This window comes from Condylura cristata, unplaced genomic scaffold, assembly GCF_000260355.1.
Source record: "Condylura cristata isolate star-nosed mole 26May11 unplaced genomic scaffold, ConCri1.0 scaffold00031, whole genome shotgun sequence".
Lineage (NCBI taxonomy): Eukaryota > Metazoa > Chordata > Mammalia > Eulipotyphla > Talpidae > Condylura > Condylura cristata.
Window position 1 is genome coordinate 25,716,771 of NW_004567132.1, and position 19,087 is coordinate 25,735,857.

General features: G+C 36.9%; 1 protein-coding gene across 2 annotated transcripts in view; it reads right to left on the reverse strand.

The window, feature by feature from the left end:
* Positions 1-19,087, reverse strand: part of EIF2AK3 (eukaryotic translation initiation factor 2-alpha kinase 3) — a 58,823-nt gene that overhangs the window by 20,683 nt on the left and 19,053 nt on the right. For both annotated transcript variants that reach the window (XM_004691619.2, XM_012731596.1), the window contains exons 3-10: positions 9,661-9,855; positions 7,686-7,816; positions 5,887-6,121; positions 4,716-4,878; positions 3,340-3,480; positions 2,630-2,752; positions 719-939; positions 274-386 (exon numbers count right to left, since the gene is read on the reverse strand). In XM_004691619.2, the coding sequence (XP_004691676.1) occupies positions 274-386; positions 719-939; positions 2,630-2,752; positions 3,340-3,480; positions 4,716-4,878; positions 5,887-6,121; positions 7,686-7,816; positions 9,661-9,855 (1,322 nt within the window). The remainder of the gene's footprint in view (positions 1-273; positions 387-718; positions 940-2,629; positions 2,753-3,339; positions 3,481-4,715; positions 4,879-5,886; positions 6,122-7,685; positions 7,817-9,660; positions 9,856-19,087) is intronic.

A 19,087-nucleotide genomic window follows, 5' to 3' on the forward strand; every position in this document is an offset into this window, starting at 1 on the left:
AGTACTACCAATGCCAAGTTTAGTGCCTAGTAAACTCTCACTAAGGTATCCAAATTAAGAACTTAATTTGGAATTTGAAGTGTTAAACTATAACAACCTACTTATATCTCCCTTAGGGTATGAATCACTTTGAGAAAACTTGAGTTATTTGAAGGCTAAGTCTATTTTATTTACCTAGATATTCACATATTAATAAATAAATAGGACTTAGTCTAGAGGCCATTTCTTCTTTGATTCAGTTTCTACCAGAAACTATAACATAATATGACTTACCGGGACACATATCCGGAATTTTTTATGTCACTACAGATGCTGTCACTGGCTTCTCCACTTACAGAATCATATTTACTTTCAGTTTGACACTGAGTTTCAGATTCCTTCCTTTGCTGTTAATGGAGGGGAGGGGGCAAAAATTACTAACAGAACAAAGATGAACTGAAGTGAGCTAAGAATGATAAGCAAAGAAATAACATTGAAAAATAAATTTAAAACACTGAAAAAAGTGTAGGTATTATAAGGACACATAATACACACACAATGATTCCCTTGACAAAAGAAAGTGGAATGTCTGGTGGAGACCAGACTGCTGTGGGTTGAGGAGGGTAAGGAAGTGGAAAAAAGGTGTAGGCAACAGACTTTCTGCCACCCACCACGTACATGCAATACATTTTCTATACACCCAACTCGGAAATAAATTAGATTCTGAAAAACATCTTACTCTGTGAGGATGAGGGTGGAAAAGTTTGCGTACAATAAAAGTTGTTGCTACAATACAAAAAAGAATAGTTCCAACTATTTCTTTCCACCAGTGTAAGAGAAGAACCGGATCCTTTTTGCGGATGTTCTTGTTGTAACTGGGGTTTTCGAGAAATCTGACGGTGATCTGGGTGCTCCGTTTGCTCCTTTCCCTCTTGTAGTATGGGAGATAGTAACCATTATCTTGGAAAGCAAACATTGAAAGGTTTTTTTTTTTCCTCCAAAGACAAACCATGTAGATCCACCTTTAACTGTTCAAAATTACCTATTTTCCTATGCCTATAACACTAATTTCCTTTCTTAAAGTTTCATGTCTTCCTCAACGCATTTCATTACTTTCATTTACCTTTTTATTTGCCACACAAATGTATTTTCCTTTATTCCATAAGCATCATGAATTTTATTTATATTGAATAATAAAAATAGAAAAACAGGCCCTCCCTGGTGGTGCAAAAGGTTAGGATGCAGCACTGCAACGAGCAGCAGCTGCCTCAGTGCAGGTTCGATCCTCACCCCGGAGATGACCCACATGGCACGGCAGACCTCTGCTGACCAGCCCACTGCTCCCCGCAGCAGTGTACTTCATCAGTCTGTCTGCTCTGCTCCCCACTCAGCCTCTGGTGAATCCTCTCACCACCCCTGCACACCTCTGGCTTGTGCCCCAGTTCTGTATGCATAAATAAATTTTTAAAAATAGGAAAAAAATAGAAAAACAACTTCAGGGTGACCCCATTTACTACATTAATAATTCAGCACTTTAAATGCAATAAAGAATCAGGCAATACTAAAACTTCCTTTAAGGACTTTAAACTTTCCTTGCACTAAGCATCAACTAAATACCAATTTTACTATTAATCACTCTTCAGAAGCTGGGGAAAAAATATCTCCATCATGTTCTTCATTTCAGCTGTCAAATGAGTTTGTCCTTAAAAGCAGCCTTTCGGCCCTCCCTGGTGGCGCAGCGGGTTAAAGCACAGCACTGAGAAACTAAAGCCACTTCCGCATGAGTTCGATCCCCGCCTGCCCCGGAGGTGACCACATGGCGCGGCAGACCTCTCCTGACTCGCCCGCTGTTCCCCTCAGCAGTGTACTTCGTCGATCTGCCTGTTCTGCTTCCCGCTCTGTCTCTGGTGAATCCTCTCACCCTCCGCATCTCTGGCCTGTACCCTAGTTCTGTACGAATAAATAAATAAATCTTAAAAAAAAAAAAAAAAAAAGCAGCCTTTCTTGTCTTCTACACCACATGGGCATATTAGACGATTCACTCTTACCTTGTACATTGGTAAAAGACTGCTATTTCTAGTTCAAAGCCATGGGCTTTTTATCAACTTGAATTTTGCATAACTACTTTTATACCTATTTTCCCTGTTGGAGGACAAAATTAAAATACCTTCATTTATAGTATTTTCATGTAGTTCTATGTGGAAAATCTACTTTTCTAATTATACAGCCAAGATTATATCACATACACGAGAATTAAATGAGAGCTAATAACATGAATATTGCTTACTGCACACTATTTGTCAAGCAAAGTGCTAATTAAGCCTATATGTTCATTAACTTATTTAGACCTGATAGGACTATCTCACAATAACTTGGCAGATATTAGAGTTACTATTCTTGATTCTAAATAAAGAAGCAGAAGCACAGGGCCGTTAGAAGTACCCTGCCTGAGATGCAGCAAAACTGGGATTTGAACTTTGGCAATTTGATCTTGGAGCTTGCTGCCCTGGGTCACTAGTCACAACAGTGTCTGCCAAGATATTTTATTTTCTACCATCCAATTGACTATCTTTCATTCAAATATTAAGTTCAAAATAATAAACAGACAAATAAAACCCAGCATTTTCAATCTAAGAGTGATCACACTTACCATATGGATACTGCAGGATTGAAAGTGCACCGTTACTATATTCTTCATGAGAAAACTTATCGTTACTAAGACATTTGTCAAATTCATCAGACCCAACTAAGACAGGAGTTCTGGAAGGAGAATCTAAAACAAAACAGTAAAAATTAACTGCTCTAACTTTAATGAAAATGCATGTACTTCATTCATTCAAATAACAGGTATCCAAATAACAGGTAAGTCAGATAAATGGCTCAAGGCTCTTTCGCTTGAAAATCACAGTATTGTACAGGAGATGAGTACTTAAGTCATTATAATATGGCATATGTGATTAAAAAAACATATACAAGTCATAGAAAGATAACTGAAGGAATCAGTGGCAATTACTTAAAATCAAGTCTCAAAGAATAAGATGGGAAAACCAAATTTTTCATAAATAGTCTTCATATCAATATGTTAAATGATAGGCTTAGTTGTGAGTGGTTAAGAGTTTGTCTAAGATATGTAGAGAAATATTTTATCAATGTATTCCAAAGAAACAATTGCTCCTTCAATAAAATCATGGTTTCAAATGAACATTAAAATTCATTAACATCTGCAATATCTTCCAAGTTTATCAAAAAATAGAGCATATAATACCTGTAGTCTCTAGTATTCAAAACTACAATAAAGACAGTCAGGATTAAGTTTCTGAACACCCTAATAATCTTTACAAAAGTTTATAATTCACTTACGAATTAAGGGTTTCCATTTGATTGTTGGCAAAGGAATAATTGAATTTTCGTTATTAACAGATTCTAAGGCCTTGGGATTTGTAGGAAACTTTTCTGAAATTCTGACTGATGACTGTAGATACAGCTGCCCTCTGTACATTCCTAAATCAATCAGAACATTATTATTTAAGTTTAGAATCAAGCATCTTGACTTTTTTTCAAAAAGGTTCATTTTTATTTAATAAAGGTAAATTTAATTAGTTATATTGCTACATAACTCTTTGCAAAGAATCACACCTGAAACACTCAAATTTGACACAAAGATTATTTGACCAAAAAAGAAAAGTTAAAACACAAGTTCACACTATTTCTCACCAAATAATAGCACATTTTCAGAAATTACTGGCAAACTTTCAGTAGAAAATTCATAAAGAGGGCCCTCCCTGGGTGGTGCAACTGGTTAAAGCGCAGCACCATGAAGCAATCCACAGCCACTGCAGCATGAGTTTGATCCCCAGCCAGGGAGGTGACCCACATAGCATGGCAAACATCCTGACCTCCCACTGCTCCCCTCAGCAGTGTATTTCAGCAGGTCTGTCTTTCTCTCTACTCTGGTGAATCCTCTCATTACCCCCACCTTCACTCTGGTGAATCTTCTCACCACCCCCACCTTCAGCCTGCACCTGTAGTCTGTACCCCAGTTCTTGTATGAATAAATAAATCTTTTTTAAAAGTCATAAACAAGTCACTGCACTCTAATGAAATATAGCTTAGATGAATTTTCTCCATGAGGAAATGTAAACACCTATAATTTCAAAGATAATGCTAATTGTTAAATACCATCATCACACATGTTCTTTTGAATTCTTGAATTTTACTGAGCTTGAGGGGTAACACTATAAAAGAACTTAGAGGAATTTATGATATTTGACCACCAAAACTAGTTGAAGTAATTAGAAGGTTTTCAAAATGTTTTCAATTACCCAGAAACACAACAAAGTTTTGTTTTTATCTTTCCAAATAAGTTGTATAAATGCATAGGTGCAAAGTAAACAATCTTCAAGGGAAGGGCAGACAGAGACAGATGCAAAGCTAATGTAGATAGTTTTAGATTTTGGGAATATTTAAGTAATTTAAAATCATGTCATATAATGGCAACATTTCTAATATAGGTAGCAGAGAAAAAGAACATGCTGTCATAATGTAAAGTTTCAGAACTAGATAAATGGGAAATGATCAGGAATGAAACTCAAAGGCTGTATCTTAAGTATAATCCAAGTCTGAGAACATACTTGGGAAATAACACCACTAGGCGCATGCCTGAAGTATAAAGGAACAATGTGGAAATACAATCCAGATGTCCATGTGTACTGTCACAGGTAGGAACAGCTACTCACCCAAGTAAACGCTGTTCTCTGTGGCTCCTCGGGCAGCTTCTACAATGTCTTCTTCATCTTCTAAAACCTCATCATTAGATGTATAACTCGTGTCATCAAAAAGACTGATGGGAATGACTTTGCCATCCTTGACCAACCAGGCAGATGCAATTGGAGTACAAAACTAGACAAAAATGGAGAAGATTTTAAATACTTTTAAGGAGTTTTTACATAGCTTAAACTCCTAAAATACCATTTAAAATCACACATTTCTTTTTTAATTTTAACTTTTCCAATTGTATTGGATATAGATACACAAAAATGTGTATATCAAGTATACAGTGTGATGTTTTGCTATAGCTAGTTAACATATCCATCACCTCACATTGTAATTGCTTTTATGTGTGGTGAGAACATTTCAGATCCATTTTCTTCATTTCACCATGTGTAAGTACAAATCACCACACTGGACATCTAAAATATATACAGCTTTTGCAATTATACATCAATAAATCTAGGAAGAAAAGTTAAAGGTCTACTCTTTTAGAATATTTCATGTGTACACTACAGTATTGTTAACCATAGTCAACATTTTGTACATAACATTTCTAGAACTTCATCCTGCAGAACCCAAACTTTATACCCTGTTGTTAACATTTTCTTACTTCTCCCACCCAGCCTCTGGCAGCCATTATTCCACTCTATGTTTTTATAAGCTCAACTTTTTCAGACTCCTCTTTTAAGAGCGATGGTTCAAACTTTAGCTTCCTAGGCTTAGTTTATTTCATTTAGCATAATGTCCTCCAGGTTCCTATGTGTTTTGGTAAATGACAGGCTTTCCCTTTTAGAGGCTCACTAATACAACATGTTTTCTGCAACCATTACCCACTGGTAGACACTTAGACTAATTCCTTATCTTGGCTTTTGTGACTAATACTGTAATAAACACAGAGGTACTGTTACTTCTTTGAGATGTGGATGGATTCCTATGTCATATGGTAGTTTTATTTTTAAATTAAAAAAAATTAATTGGCTATACCAATTAATGTTTTTTTTTTAATAAAAGCCATTCAACAGGCATAAAACCACATTTTTTAAAGCATAGAAAAACAAGCTGAGAATTCCAAATGGCAGTCATTTCCCTCTATCCAATAATTTTAATCCAACTGAGATTCTTAGTGGTTATAGGTACCTGGTATTCCCATTCCAGATGTCCTCCTTTCTTATTAAATGCCATAACTTTCCAATCAGCAACTGAGACCTTTATCACTGTATCCATCGTGGCAGCTTCCTGTTCTTCCACATCTGAGATAATTTTAGACTCTTCTTTGTTCCCACTGGGTTTTAAGGTACTTTCAATAAATCCGACTCTAGTTTCCATGTCTGGAATATACCGAAGTTCAAAGTGGCCAACACTGAAATTCCACCTTAAATTTACAAAGGTGTGTTTTAGAATTTTACATTTTAAATAAAGGGACCAAATAATAAAGAACTCTTCTAGGCTGAAGAAGCAAACACTAAAAGCTTGTGACAAGATAAAGAACTCAAAACAACCTTTTAGAAAGTACTCTGCAGATTTATGCCACAAGAGGGCACACCTTTGTCCTGACCTATTAGTAACAATTGCTCGGAGTATGTGAACTGACATAGCTAAGCTATAAATTCTCAAAAATTAACAAATGTTCATATTTCCAAATCAGAACAATATTTTTTAGAGCACATTAACTCATCTTAAAGTGAGGCAGAATGCAGTCTGACTGACCTCAAAGTCTGGGTACATTTTATTCGAATGCAGAGAAATGAATAGATATAAGACAATGTAAAAGGTAAGTCATGAATTTGAATGCATCAACTTTAGATTTATATGTAAAACACAGCATGAAAAGCAATGTGCCAAGAATACCAGACCAGAAGGTCCAACTGCTCAACCCCAGTCGGATCTTTACTACCTGAAATCTCCAAGTCATTTAACCTTTAGAGTTTTAGTGTCTTTGTGTAGGAAGTACCAGCAATAATGTTTCCTCTGAATTAACATATAGAAAAATCACTTAACTGTTGGTATATAATGTCTTGTCACTTAGAAATAAAATGACCTAAGAATTGTGGCATGTGCTAAAAATATATGTACTTCAAGAACAAGGATCTCAGACCAGGACTATTCCTAACTGACTGAGCATTCAAATGCTTAAGGAAACAAACAAAATCCACTTAGGCTAAAGAAAGTCAGGCTCCCATTTGATAAAAAGCACCACATACTGTCCAGTGAATGTAGAAAGAATACATTCTTAACAGAGTTTGAGAGAACAGATTTCAGGAAGCTGACTTATATTACATCAGATTAGACAAAATCCAAAACTCTGGTTCACATTCAAATGATAAGAGATGGGATCTAAAAATTTTTTAACTACATAGGCAAGTTTCAACTTAAATACTAGCTTTAAAAAGTCAAATGTGATTTAGGAACATCATATCTAATTCACTCATTTTTGCACTCAAATATGTAAATGAAAAGCTTGCATAAGGAATTCATTACTTTAAAAAGGAAGCAAAAAGTTATTTGACCAGATAAGTACTTTAAGAAACTAGACTAAAATAATGTTTTTTAGTTGGTGTAGTCGGACAAACTAAGAAACAATATAGTAGGGAGAACTGTTGGCCAAAGCTGGAAAAAAAAGCACAGGAAGTCTGCCTTAACAGTTTTCTACATTCAAAGAATTCTGATCAGGGAGTGTACTCTGAGAAATATTATTAATCTTGGATGAAACTAATTGTAGACAGTGTCTGGGTTTCCTTCTGGTTACCATATCCTAAAGCAAATTTTGAAAGGTCAGTTCTGGATGTAAAGCCTTTTTAACTTAAGTGCCTAAATTTCTTCTAAGGGTAGTATGCTTTTAGGGCAACACATCGTTCAGAAATTTTTCATAAGAAAAATCCAGTGAATTATGGCTTTGTGCTTCTAAGTATCAACAGCAACATTATCTGAATACACACTTCTCATTGCCGCTACGAGGTCCAACAGCTCTGACGGTTTTCTGGGTTCGCTGCAGAAGCAGGGTATCTTCCTGTTCCAGCTCATCATTATCCCACTGGCGGCAACCCAAAGCTGAGCAGATGTACCTCACCTAAAAACACAGGTATAAAACTAGTAAAGGATATCAGTTACCAGAGATCAGAAATATTAAACAAACCTCTCTCAGTTTTACAAGGTTGAGAAGTGTGAAAAGTATCTCACGCATTAAGATACATCAGCTAGGTCACCAATTCCTAAAACAAGCTATTAAAAATCAAAAAAGTACCACTGAGTATATTTCAGAGAATGATTTTAAGGATATAGATCATTTTAGTCTGGTTTTGAAGATTTCCATGGGATATATAAGAAATGGGGAAGAAAAATTCAACCTCAGAATTTCCATATATAAGTATTTGGTTTCTGAAAATCTGAATCTTTTCTAATAGTTGTAGTATTTAAAAGTACCTTCTTCAAATCTTCATTAAAATAGAAATACTCTCAAATGGAGGATACTGGGCACCTTAGTATAGGTGTGGTATGGTAACATAAATATCAAGAGGTGTGAACCTGTAACTCTGACTCATGTATGGTGTTGTATACCAACATTACTTCAATAACAACAACAAAAAAAATCAATTAAAAAATTCCACGTTTTATTAAAAGGACTCAAAGAGTCAAACTAAAATCCACTCATAAAAGTGCAAACCTGCTAGAATACTGTAATTTTGTAGTAGCACATATAATCAAAGAACAGCTATAGGGTTCAACCCCATTGCTGTACAAATGAGATACTGAGACACACAGGGGAATTTGGGGCCTCCTCAGGGTGATGCAGATGGTGCAGGCAGAAAAGCATCTGCCTGAGCAAACAGTGCTGTGGGTCCAATTTAGACTAGACACCATGAAAGTCTAAAATCAAGGGGTCAGAAGGCCATTTTCCTAGTCTTCCTTGTTTTGGTTTTCAGTCTGATATATACACATGCATATAATATGTATTTATTTAGATATATAAAACATCAGAGGCCTTCCCTGGTGGCACACTGGTTAAAACACAACACTCTGAAGCTACCTAGCTGCAACCACTTCAGCACAAGTTCGATCCCCAGCCAGGAAGCTGACCCACATGGTGCAGCACACCTCTCCTGTCTCAACTGCTGCTCCCCTCAGCAGTATACTTCGTCAATCTGTCAGTCTGCTCCCCACTCTGTCTCTGGTGAATCCTCTCACCACCAGCCCTGCATTTCTGGCCTGTACCCCAGTTCTATATGCCTAAATAAATCTTAAAAATACATACATATATAACATCATATATGTTATAATCATATCTCAAGGGGGTAAGGCATTAAAAAGATTCTGCTCTTTCTGAAAAAGGTGTTAATGATTAGTTATTCCTAGTTGTAAAACTGATTGTGAGAAGAAGACCCCAATTATATCCTAAGAGCTAATAAAGCCGAGGTCACCAACAGCATGCCTATCACAGGACAGATCCACGTGAAATCTGATTTGAAGTTTCTGAATCCTTTAAAGTATCAGTCTTCTTAGCTGTAAAAAATAAACTCTCCTCTTGGTTCTTATTAGGTATATTAATGTAGAGATTATTCTTATCCTTGGGATTACTATTAATCTTTGGAGGGCTCCTCATCTTATCTAAATAGAAATAAAAATATGTCCCTTAGGAATATTGTAAAGATTTCAAAACAATGTATGAAAACCTCACATAGGCCCTATTTATTCATTCTCCTGCTACTCCCTTGCTCTGCTGCTTATTCTACTATCTTCGATAAATCGAGTTTCTCTTAAATATATGCCCCCTTCCCAATTCATACTTCTTTTACTAAAACAAATGATATTACCAGGTAAAAATTATAAGAAAATTCAACCACTAGCAGTACAAGAAACTATTTCTTCTATCCATAACTATCCTAATTTCTCCTTAAATTCAAAATTTTCACTCACCTTTCCACTATATGCACTGAGTCCATAGGTGGTAAGAGACTTTCCTCCAACCAAGACAACATCATCTCCAAATTTGTAAGAAGATTCAAGAAGCGATTCAACTGTAAATGGAACTGTTTCCATACTTTCACGGTCTCGGTCCCACTGGAAGAGGTCTCCATCCAGGGAAGGGATTATCATCTTATTCCCAAAGACCTAAAACAAAACTAACTTTTAAATGGATCAAAACTTTTAAGGGAAGTAACTCAGAGCTGGAGTCTTGAGCCAGGTAGTCTGGCTTCCTTCTAACAGTGTAGGAAACCATAGTTTACCAACTCAAATCAATTTAAAAGACCAGTGGGTCTCTCCAAGGGCTTACCAGTAATCCTCTGGTCTAGTTTCTCTAAACTCTGTTTGTCAAAGTCATGAGTATCCCTTAATGACACTGAAAGAATTCTATAATCAGGTGAGCTCAAGAAGAGTTACTGGGAGTCTTTATGGTGATATCAGCACACAGTAATGAACAACATAATTTTCCAGTAAAGGAACAGTATATGCAGTATTTTCCAAGCCTGTTTTATCCTGATCAGTTCCTGTCGTAGGCTCAGATCCATGGAACACAGGTTCAATTAAGCAGTATCCCATCCTTTTGTAAATTTACTTCCTCAAATTTGCTATAAACAAAAAGTCCAGTAACCCAGCTTACTGATTTTATGCTCTCATTGTTCTGCCTTCTTTCAAGGACATTTATTGGGGGCCTATTGGGTGCCAGGTACTGTTCTATTACTTAGAACAGATCAATGAGTAAAACAGAAATGCTCTACTGCCTGTGTGGAGCTCAGACTCTGGTGTTGGGAGGCAAACATGATGAATGATGATAGAGTATATTAGGTGACAAAAACCAGAGGGAAAAAATAGAACAAGATAAAGGGAAACTTGAACGTTCAGTATGTGGAGGGAGGGGGTGGTTCCAAAGGGACTCAGGGTAGGCCACACAGAAAGTAACATAGGGCAAAGCTGAAAGGTGAGATATCACCCCATGCTGATATCTGAGGAGCAGCCTCTGCAAAGACCTTCTGGTGGAGGTGTGCCATCCTGTCGGAGATGCACAAGGAAAGCAAACAGCCTGCAGAGACCTGGGTGGAGGCAGGGAAAGTAGGGGATGGCCAGAGGTAGCAACAGTTCCAATTAGGTAGACAGCAGTGGTCAGATTTGGGCTATAACACAAAGAAAAACCTAGGATTTTATGGTAGATCCTCTGTGGGATGAATAAGAGAAAAGAGTTCAGGGTGATTCTATAAAGTTTTTGGCCAAGTACCTCTTGTGTCTTGAGAAAAAGTATTACTGCATGATTTTGTGACATTGACCTTTTGGTATTTAAAAATAAATACAATTTGACTTACTTCATCTAATAACTATTTTTCTGACCATCTAGGCTCCAAAGCTTGGGAAAGGGAAGATAAAAGAAGTATGAATTTATAACTAACAAAAACCAAAATCCAAACTGTCAGTTGAAAGTTTTTTAAAAACAACTTTCTCTATGAACATTTTTCTTCCTTAAGCTACCAAGTCCTTTCCTTACAGGGATGCTTAACTTGAAAACTCTCCTCTAGTCCCTGGGAGTGCTAAGCTGGTGTCCAGCTCACACTCTTTCCTCCATCCCCAGAGCTGCCCCACACCCCTGGGCATCTGAAGGATTCTCAAGGAGATAGGCTGATAACCACCATTCTAATCTACTTCTTTAATTTTCTAGTTCAAAACTTTCTATCTCCAGCTTGAAGTATTATAATAACCTCTTTACCTTTCTTAGCTGGACATCTCTTGAATCTAATCTCTAGATATCTTCTAGATTAATCTCTTTGAGTCAGAGTTAAACTTGTTATACTATTCAACAGTTCTATACTGTCTTCTTATTAAAGACCCCAAGTCCTAAGCCTGACATTCAAAGTCCTCTAAACATGATCTCAAGCAACCTTTTCTTCTGTGTCTTTCACTTCTCCCTAGTGTTTAATGTTACTGTTATTGGTCAGTTATATCATTGTCAATATTATTTCTTTTCCCTGGAACAACCTCTTCTATCAACAGTGCCCAGTGAAATCCTATCTGGTCTTCAAGCTTGCTCTTTGCTTTGAAATCCAAGAAAAAATTGGCAGGGTAAATTTGCTGACAAAAATATTCCCAATCCTTAATATCATTATTTTTGCTGTAACCGTAAAGTGAGTCAACATTACAACCTCAAAAACTGTTACTGTATCTTAAAGAATATTTGCCAGGTATACTAATGTGTATTCATTCATGTTTAGACAATGTTTATACAGCAGCTTAAAAGCAATGTACTTAAACCCATTGGATAGATTTAGCTATCTCATTCCATTCCCTACCAAGAGAACCAAAACTCCTCAGAGAAATAGCTGATTCCAGGGCAGTGGTGGGGTCCGGTGTAAGATGACTTGCTAATATTTTATTATTCTGAAAAAGAAGGATGTGAGCAGAAAAACAAAATAGATGGGAGCATGCCACCACTTAAATATGGAGCAATTTAAATACATAATAAGTATTAAATTATAAAGCATTGGGAAAAAAGGGAATTCAAGAGTCCATACTAATAACAAGTAGATAAAATACATGATATACAGTGAAGAAGGGTTCTACTAGTATAAAATGCCAAATATCTACTAGTAAATATGAAGGGAGGTAAGATAGGAATAATAAGCATTCTGTAATCATCATAATAATAAAGAGTATATCAAGGTAAAAATAAGCAACGAGTTAATTAACTTAGAAATTTTTATGAGGATAACTGTATGGCCTTAAAGTGTGTCTTCCTCCTCTCCCAAATGTTAGTTACAAGAAATTAGAAAAAAAAATAGTGGAAAATTAATATTCTTTTCATTAATTAATACTATCATATGCTCCATACATATTATTCTATTACATAATGTATAATGTGATATATTAACATATAATGTAATATGTAATTATAATACATAGTGAGTAGTATTATATAACATACTATAATATTAGTTAATAGAGAATTTAGACAATACCTTGACTGGATGATCAAAATTAACATCACTAATGAGTGATGAGTAAGATACCCTAAGAGAGAACACCTATTGGTATTCCAGCCAAGAATGCACAGTCTGAATCTAATCAGAAGGAAGCATCAAATACAAAATAAGTTTCAATTTTTATATAAAAGGGCAAAGAAACTATACATTGCAAAAATATCAATGAATAAGAGAAAAAACTTTTGGATAAATCCTGATTAAAAATGACTAATATGACAAATAAAAGCAATACCTGATCCTAGGCTAAATCCTGTGTGGACAGTGAATGCTGAAAAAGATACGATGTCAACTGATCACACTAGACTAGAATATGGATGGTGAATTATAGTATCTAATTTTATGAAGGTGAAAAATGCATTGGATTATATAAGAGACTATTTCTAGTAGGAAATACCACTTACGCATTTAGGAGTAAAGGGCTATGCTAAATAATTTATTTTCAGATGTTCTGAGGAAAAAAGTGGCGTGGGGGGGCGGGGGGCGTTGGGAGAGAAAGGGAGAGTGCTCAAGTGATAACACAAACAAGGTCTGGGGTAGTAAATTTGAGGATATAAGGGTTTTTGGGGTATTTTTATTGCTGTAATTTTTTATAACTTGAAATTATTTTCAAATAAAGGTTGAAAGAGAAAAGATCAGTACCCAACACCCTTGCAGAAACTGTGTGATTAAATTCAAAAGGCCAGACCATTAAATTGAAGGCCTGCCATAATTTGGGATATTTAAAGATTTCCAATTATCACTCTTCATTGAAAAAACATTGGATTTTTAATAAACTCTCAGATGACATTGGTATGTATCATACCTCATATTATGCCTTACCTTTAGCACTATTGTTTTATTCTTTGCTTTCAAATATGTCTTAATAATACTAGGTAAACAGCCTTAGTTTCAAAACAGTAAAACTTATCTTCAAAACAGTAAAATTTATCTTTTAATCTTACAAATAGATTAAGTCAGAGTATACCTATGATATCTGTAGTACTTGACCATTTTGAGTTAAATATTAGTTAGAAAATCAAATATTTACTGTTCTCTATGTTAAATATTCTTTTTACTAGAACAGTAAATTCAAATTATGATAAAGTTAGAAACAGATAGTACAACTGTTTAGTCATGTCAATAACAGGACTAGTTAAGTAAGGACAAGGAGAGCAGGCATGCAATAGGAAAAGAGGAAAAGGGGTCAGTGGCTTTGAATGAGATACCCTAAGGTAACAGCTATTTTGACTGTGCCCTCTCCCATTAAGTTTCTTTTGACTCAGAGTATCAAGGGGCACTAACACTGGGGGTTCCCTATACTACTTCTCTCCCAAGCAGTAGCTGTTCCTTAAGGGACACAATGAATTCCTCCTAAGTACAAAGAAAACTACTGCCGTTCAACTAACCTGGACTAAAATTCTTAGCTTTAAGGATGATTTATATGCCCCCAAAAGTAAAAGAAAGCAAAGTTACTGCAATTAAAAATATGGTTTAAATGACCAGGAAGATTTGATTTCACTGACCATATTGAGAAAAACTGCTTTATTTTAAAATTTAAATCTTCCACAGCATTAACTCAGTGAGATAAGTGTAAATTCCAAAACAATAACAAAAAAGCATGATGATTTGATATTGAATCGTCATGCTGTATTTCTGGACTATGATTCTAAAAGCTTACTTCAAAGAGCTGCTCTTCACTGATTGGCTGCCTATGAGTCATACACAGGGCTGCTAGCAGCTGCTAACCTTTGCACCAAGCTCTGCAAAGTCTCTCAGGCTGCATATGTGAAGCAGATGGTGCTTTTCCTGGAGAGCCACAAGAAGAGATCTATGCATGCAGTTCAGGTAGAGAGATGACATCATCCCTCACAAGAACATTACCTCACCCTCCCAGCATAGGAATGAGTCACCCCGATTGTTAGCTGCAAATCTCTTGGTAGAGAAAAAATGTAGGTTATGGTGATGAATTTTCATATTCCATTGATTTGTCCCTGTAAGCAGCTGTTTGTTCTGATTCGCTGCTCTCGTCTCAAACTAATTGTGTTTTGTTTCCCCCTTCAGTCTTTTTTTTTTTTTGAAAATGGAAATTCTTGTATTTTGCACTCCTCCCCCCATTTGTTTTCTCCTGTTCATAATTTTAAAATGAGAAGTTTGCCATCTTGACTGGCAGACTTAGTATCAAAGATCCAATCAAGGTCTTCATCCAGGCAGTCACAAAGCAGTTTAGTAAAGTAGTTCAATTTCTATTTCTGAACAAAGTGTAAGTGGCATAATGATACTAGTCACATATGTAACCAGGGACAGCTATTTGAAATTAGAATGTGAAGATAAGAACTCAATTTTCAAGGGGCAGAAGGGACATCAACTGAGAAAGTAAAGGAAGTACTACTACTAAAATGAACATAATCAGCAACAAAAAAATTCTACTAACCATATGAAAAATATTGTTTAATTTGGCTTTTCTTTTTTTTTTTTAAGATTTATTTATTTTTATATACAAAAACTGGGGCATAGGCCAGAGGTGCAGGGGGTGAGAGGATTCACCAGAGACAGAGTGGGGAGCAGAACAGGCAGATGGAGTGAAGTACAATGCTAAGGGGAGCAGCAGGTGGGTCAGGAGAGGTCTGCCGTGCTATGTGGGTCACCTTGCAGGCTGGGAATCAAAGTTGCATTGCAGTGGCTGTGGACAGCTTAATAGTGCTGTGCTTTAATCCACTGCACCACCAGGGAGGGCCTTTCCTTCTATTTCTATGTAAACTTCAATCCTCTGCTCAATCCCCCCACTACTTCCCACCACCAACCATACATTTTTGAGGGATTATAGTCAACTTTATTTTAACTCTGAAAACAGGGCCTTCCTGGTGGTGCAGGGATTGAGTCTCAGTACTATCAAGCTATCGCCAGCCACTACAGCATAAGTTCATCCCTGGCCAGGGAGCTGACCCACATGGCACAGCTGCTCCCCCAGCAGTGTACAGGTTGACCTGTTCTGCTCCCCACTCTGTCTCTGGCGAATCCTCTCACTCCCTGTACTTTTGGCCTATATCCCAGTTCTTATATGTATAAATAAATAAATCTTAAAAAAAAAACATAAAATGTAGACTAATAAAACCCCAAGTATCTACCACCCAGTTTAAACAACTATCACCACTTGGCAAATGTTTCATCTATTCTCCACTCCCTACTATATATACTTGTCTACTAGAATATTTTATTTTTGTTTTTTAGGTTCTTTATTTATTACAGCATTTTAAAGTAAACCCCAAGCATCATGTTGTTTCATCTACATAAAATTCAGTATTCATATCTTAGAAAGTATGAGGCCAATATTACATGTATAGAACTAAGAGGAAGTCCTTAAAATAATAATCTGACATTCGAAGTTCCCTGATAGTCCCAAATATATATACTATACAGCTGTTTTGTTCCAACACAAAATTCATACTCCACCTACTACATATCATTTTTCCTACCCTCCTCCTAAGAACTCCTTCCACTCTTACATGCATTGATTTACTTAGAAACCAATTATTCATTCTATCAAATGACCAACAATCTGGATTTGTTATGTCACTTAACTTATTCTGAATTTCCTGAAAAGTGTGGCAGATCCCCACAGTTGATCTAAGGTAGGTTTGGCTTTACTGACAAGACTACAGCATGTAACACATTCTTGTAATGTTATTCTTTTTCAACATTGCTTGATTATAACACTCAGGAGAAAAAAAGATACCTGGCCAAACAGAAAACAGTCTTGCTACTTACTGGAGGACCTGTTTTTGTTAACATGTGGTTTTGCTTTTGCTTACGTGGTTTTGCTTAATTTGCTTAAAGTGGAAGTTTCAAGTACCCATTGAAGGTGTTAAGTGAAGGCTTACTGTACTGCACAGGTGGTGTTATATGCTTCCTATTATATCAGAGCTGAGCAAAAATTTCGTGGGTCAATTCTGGCCCACTGTCTGTTCTGTAAGTGAAGTTTTATTGGAACTTAGCTCTGCTCACTCATGTATGTATGGTGTATTTCCTACTACAACTACAGTAGTTGTAGGGCCTGCAAAGCCCAAAATATTTACTATCTAGCTCTTACAGAGGTTTATCCACCACTCTTTTATAACTGTTAACAAACAGTGGCTCTAGGGAATCAGCCTGATTCCTCTGTTTTAAAGTGTCCCAACACTTCTTCACCATTTTAGTATCAACTGATGATCTTGTTCAATAAAGAGGATAAAATTATGATTGCTAATTCCATCATTCATTCTGCATTTACTAGCCAGAATTTTTTAATGAGAACTTCCCTTCCTTCATTTTACTTTGGCAGTTGGATTTGCACAAACTAGCATTTTCTTAAGTAGTGACTCAAGCATTAAACACTTTCAAATCCAAAAAGTTTATCCAGTGTGTTCCCTAAAAAAGAGGGAAAAGAAACACTAGGTCCTGATAGTTAAAAGCCAAGTCCCACAGATAAACTAAGAAGCAGTAAGAGCTTAAAGGAAGGAAAGCAGTGAAGGAAGTGGGGGAGGGAAGAAAAAGCACGTGATGCAGGCTCACTCAGCATAGAGATAATGAAGAATAAACATGGGGGGAAGGGGAAGACACCACTATCCTCAAGGTGCATCTCTGTCACAATGTAAGAAAAAACCCTTCTAGGTTAATACAATAACTGATGCCCACAATGATGACCCCAAAGAACTATTGAAAAGATAAACTTCACCAAGACTGGGCAGATATAACATAAATTAAACCCCACTCTTATATGCATTAATAAATAGACCTTTAAAACAATTCCATGAAAGGTGATAAACTGTTGACTTCTTTGTTATCTGGAAATCTCCTTTGCCACAACCACAACTTCCCTCACCACTAGCTGTTTTTGCAAACTGGGGGGTTGGGACCACAGCAGCATCCAACATGTGACATGGAGCTGGTCCCCAGGGGGATGACTGCACCGCATCCAGCCCTAAGCCTGGACTATGTGACCTTAGACAAAAACTAAAGCTGTACTACTTTACAAGATTCCTCAGGGAACTTATGTACTTGATCCTCACAACTACTATCAATGGCTATTTTAAAAGGTATGTCTTGGGGCCATCCCTGGTGGCGCAGAGGGTTAAAGCACATCACTAAGAAGCTAAAGCTACTTCAGCATGAGTTCGATCCCCGCCTGCCCCGGAGGTGACCACATGGCGCGGCAGACCTCTCCTGACCAGCCCGCTGCTCCCCTCAGCAGTGTACTTTGTCGATCTGCCTGTTCTGCTCCCCACTCTGTCTCTGGTGAATCCTCTCACCCTCTGCATCTCTGGCCTGTACCCCAGTTCTGTATGAGTAAATAAAATCTTTAAAAAAAAAAAAAAAAGGTATGTCTTGGTCCCCAAGCTTGTTTGTACCACTCTGGGGATCCTTGGGTCTTTTCCCCAAGCCATTCCCTGTGCTTCCCCTACTTCCTCCAAAATCAAGAATGGAAAGGGGCCTTCCTGGTGATACAGGGTTTAAAGACACAAGGCTATCAAGCTAGTGGCAGCCACTGCAACATGAGTTCAAGCCCCAGCCAGGGAGCTGACCCACAGGGCACAGCAGACCTCTCCTGTCTCACCTGCTGCTCCCCTCAGCAGTGTATTTCAGTACATCTGCCTGTTCTGCTCCCCACTCTGTCTCTGGTAAATCCTCTCACCTTCCACATCTCTGGCCTGTACGCCAGTTCTTGTATATATAATAAATCTTAAAAAAAAAAAAAAAAGAATGGAAAGAGTATGCTTTTGCTGTGAGACTTTCAAAGAGATTTGAATGAATACAAGAGGTGTTTCGGTGAGCCTTCGGCATTAATAGCCAGTTACACTAATTGTGTAAGTATTCATATTTATAAATATGCATAAAGTATTCACACCAGCTAGCAATTAGGGAAATGTGGAAAAAACCTCTAAAACTAATCAATCCTTAAAGTACTATTTTCTGTTTTCTCTGACTCATCATTTCTACCTGAATTTTAATGTTGAGTCTGAAAGTATGGTGGTAGGTTTTCACACCTTATTTTCAGTTCCACACTAACAACTCAAATTTTCCCTTCAGTCATACCTGACCTGTCTGAACTAACTACACCTAAACAAACTCATGTTCTTCCTCTCTATACCCATTCTTCATTTACTACTAATCCTCTTTGGATTCCATGAAGACTTTCCTTCTTAAACTACCTTCAAATCCATCACTTTATACGCTATTTTTTCTGTCACCACCCCTGTCCAAAGTGTCACTTTAAGCTGTACCATCTGTGCAGTCTTAAGTCTCCTCACTTCTGCTCTCTCTCCCTACTCCAGTCGATTTTGACTGCTTACAGTCAGTGTAGTCAATACAGTACTGGGAAGATTACTTTCAGTAGCATTTTCTTCTAGATTTCTTTAACTGCT